This window comes from Pinus tabuliformis, chromosome 9, assembly GCF_031772625.1.
Source record: "Pinus tabuliformis cultivar Carrire ecotype Pingquan chromosome 9, CPIR1, whole genome shotgun sequence".
Taxonomy (NCBI): Eukaryota; Viridiplantae; Streptophyta; class Pinopsida; order Pinales; family Pinaceae; genus Pinus; species Pinus tabuliformis.
In genome coordinates, this window is record NC_142307.1 from 444,567,508 (window position 1) to 444,571,216 (window position 3,709).

Genomic DNA, 3,709 nt, shown 5'->3' on the forward strand with positions numbered 1-3,709 from the left:
TAGGTGGAAGGTATAGAAAAAAAAAATACAAATATTATTTTCAATAAAATATTAAAACTCATGTTAGAAAAAAAGTTTCAGAGAATTAACTCTGCCCTAGTATGATAGGTTGAAACTATTAAAAAAAATAGATATATTATTTTCCATTTTGTTAAATTTTTATAATAGATTATAAGTTTTATGCAATTAACTAAAACAAAATTAATTATTAACTTTGCAAATACCTTTTGAAATTATGAAATAACTTTATTCCATACCATTGAATACGAGAATCTGTAACCTTACCATTAAATAAGAAATCTGTACTCAGCTTACGGTTACGGCAATCAACGGTGCCATAAAGTTTCGCAGGTTGGACTAAGTATTTCAACGGTGCCATAAAGTTTCATTAATGGTAAAAAAGTTTGAAACAACGTCTGGTAACAAACCTGCTCTGAGACAATGACCCAGAAAAACACATATTGTTTGACACTACAGAGGTACGAATCGAAAAACAGTAAAGACAAATCTAAAAAAGACACTATTTTAAATCTTATATGCCCTAAACCACGTGGCCCTTTCTGTGCTCGGGCGGAAGGTTAGACCGGTTGTTTCCCAAAAGTGAGTGGATCTCCGACATCATATCCGGCTGGAAAAATCCACGTGGCTGAACCTGTGCAGGCTGGACGTTCGGCAGCTCCTCGTGGATATCGGCGGTTGTGCCCGCCATGACAAAGACGCGTCCGAACGCTAGCAGGCTCCCCATCACGCTCCCTGCCAATATGTCACCAGATTGCACGTCTATCAGACTGACCGTGATTCCTGTAGCTTCCTGGTTCTCGCTGGCGCGGGGAAAAGCTCCGGTGATGGATACAATATGAAACGGTCCTCGACACGTCACCACTCCCGTTGGAACCGCCGGATTGCGCAGGGTGACATTCCTTACCATTCCGTTGCCGCTGAGAATGAAGAGTCCCAGCTGCCGTCTGCGTGCGAATGTCTCCAAAGTCGTCCACATGTCTTCCCCACTTGGGATCTCGAATGCGAGACACTTCAGCGTGTTTGGCGACTCACGGGTTCCAGGCAGAAGAGCCTTTGGCTTATTCTTGGAGCCCTTAGGCCTGCCGCGGCGGCTTGGCGTCGTCACTTCCCCTCCCTTTCCCGCGCGTTCGGCATTGCCGTTATTGTCCTCGGCCAACTTTCGCCTCTCGGATCCGCTGCTCTGGCCATTTATTTGGGACCCAATATTCAGCTTTTCAGATTGAAGAACATGGCCAGAACTAAGCCTGAGAATTGCCCTGGATCAACTCCGGACATCATTATTTCACGGGCCCGCAACCTGTTTGTCCTGAGCTGCTATGTAATACAGAAAGGCCCTCCAAGCTTCACTCACTAGGTCTAAATATCACTTCTTTCGTTTCAATACGTGTATATATAATGTTTACCCAGTCTATTGGTACTTACCCGAGGTTCTGATTTCTCGTCCTCCACTTACGTGGTCTCAAGTTGTGGCCGTCCATGCAGTAATCTACGGTGGATAAGAGGTTCTGATTTCTCGTCCTCCACTTACGTGGTCTCAAGTTGTGGCCGTCCATGCAGTAATCTACGGTGGATAAGAGGTTCTGATTTCTCGTCCTCCACTTACGTGGTCTCAAGTTGTGGCCGTCCATGCAGTAATCTACGGTGGATAAGAGGTTCTGATTTCTCGTCCTCCACTTACGTGGTCTCAAGTTGTGGCCGTCCATGCAGTAATCTACGGTGGATAAATTTGTAACGGCTTGATGCAAGAATTTCCATGCAGTAATCTACGGTGGATAAATTTGTAACGGCTTCATGCAAGAATTAATTGCATGTTTACTCGAGGATTCATTGGTTGTTAGCTCGCCCACTTCCCATAAGCCACAGTTGTTAGTCCTCCGCAAAAACCGTTTCCTTCATGTGACGATCAATCTGAATGTTTCGTTGTCGCGATCGGTTTGGATAGAAAGGGAGCGTTCACAATACTCACGGTCTTGACTATCACTCTCTAGTCGTTTATATTAATTTAGTGATTTATATTAATTTTGTTGTTCATTTGTTTAAAAATTATTATTTTTAATTAATAAAAATTATCCCCAATTATAATACAAAAAATTCTAAATTTAAAACTTTTAATCTTAATAATTCTTTAATACAAAGTCAGGTCAAACTTGATGAAGTTACAGTCCAGTTAATATCACGAAACAGGAGCTAACTATTAGTTCCACTAAATTAGTGATCATGGAATTATTGAATAGTTCCGTTAATACAAAATCTTGTAAAAAAAAAAGCCAAATTTATTTCCTAACATGCACTTACTTACCATGGGATTATTAAATACAACGTTCCGTCAAACTTTTATGACAAATTATTAGTTGTAGATTTCCGTCAAACTTGTACGACAAATTACTAAAAGTGTAGCTTGCATTTCAACCTATAACCATAGGAAATGGCATGAAAAAGAACTAAACGATTATTAAATCTAGAGTTCCGTCCAACAAAATAACGTCGGAGTAGGAAAACTCGGGGGTTCCCGTCAAACTTGTGAACTAGAATAACCTGGTTCCAAAGTTACTTTTATTTCCCAGAAATAGATATGAAACAAAGTCAAAATTAACACAATAAGTTGTTAATATCGATAAAAACACTTAGAGGTCTTCTTATCATCTGTGTTTCTTGGGGGGCTGAGAGTTTCTTTCTTTTTTTGGGTTTTATTTGTCTATTGTCGGATTCTCGCATATTTTACATTCCAATTTCCATGTCACTCATCTCAGTCTAAGTCTTCGTTGGCATTTTTCTTCTCGAGTTTATTATGGATGATGAACTACTTTATTATGGCAAGGATAACCCTTAAAGTGGGCATGCATACCCATCCCATGAAGATTTATTTTTATAAAGAATCGCCCATTCGTTTCACCTCCCATTCACATGATAGTGGAAGTGTCTCACTTTCCTCAAGTCTTATTTAATTTGTCATCAAATCATCTAGATAATGCACAACATTTGGAGGTTCCAGGCTGATTCCTTCTGCTAAACGTGCTCCGTCTCTGGATACAGCAAGCCCTAATCATAATAAGCATCATGTGACAGCCTATAAAGCAACAAAATTCAAATATTTAAATGGTAATAGAGGATGATATTCCCCTTTGATACATTCTACAACTTATGTATAGGGATCTAATTGGTCGGTTTGCTAGGAAGGTGGTTAAACCTTCTTCTCTACCACATTGGATCGATTCCAATTGGGTTCTTATTATTTGTCTTTTCTGCAATTCCACATATTTCCTAAAGCTTTATATTAGGAAACCTTTGAACATGTAGATTGAGGCCTTAGGAATGAGGGAGAAGGATCCTTTGGATTCCAAACTCGAAGACATTGACGACGATAACCCTCCCTCCTTAGGTAAGTGGTTTCAGACCCCCTCATTTTTTCCTATAAAAAATAATGATAAAATTCTTCATAATGGTAATATGCTTGGGAAATTTTCCAAAGTTATGTACCTGATAAAAACATCTCCAGTGCCTTCTATTCAAGGTCTCTCCCTCTATAAGATGTTGCCACATGTCAAGGAGAATGATGTCTTTCCAAATCTGATTTTTCCTTATGGTTCCAACTCTTCATCTAACTCTTGTGGGAAACCTCCTTTTGCAGATTATAAGGTCATTCCTTCCTCAAACGAGCTCTATGTTTCTATTCACCTCCATGTTAAGT

General features: G+C 39.7%; 1 protein-coding gene across 1 annotated transcript; it reads right to left on the reverse strand.

Moving 5' to 3' along the window:
• Positions 1–541: 541 nt before the first annotated feature.
• Positions 542–1,499, reverse strand: LOC149149065 (AT-hook motif nuclear-localized protein 20-like). The gene is made up of 2 exons (XM_089442378.1): positions 1,444–1,499; positions 542–1,277 (listed from the first exon to the last, which is right to left on the reverse strand). Exons 1-2 carry the CDS (start codon positions 1,497–1,499, stop codon positions 542–544), a joined length of 792 nt encoding a protein of 263 aa, XP_089298504.1.
• Between the last annotated feature and the right edge of the window lie 2,210 nt (positions 1,500–3,709).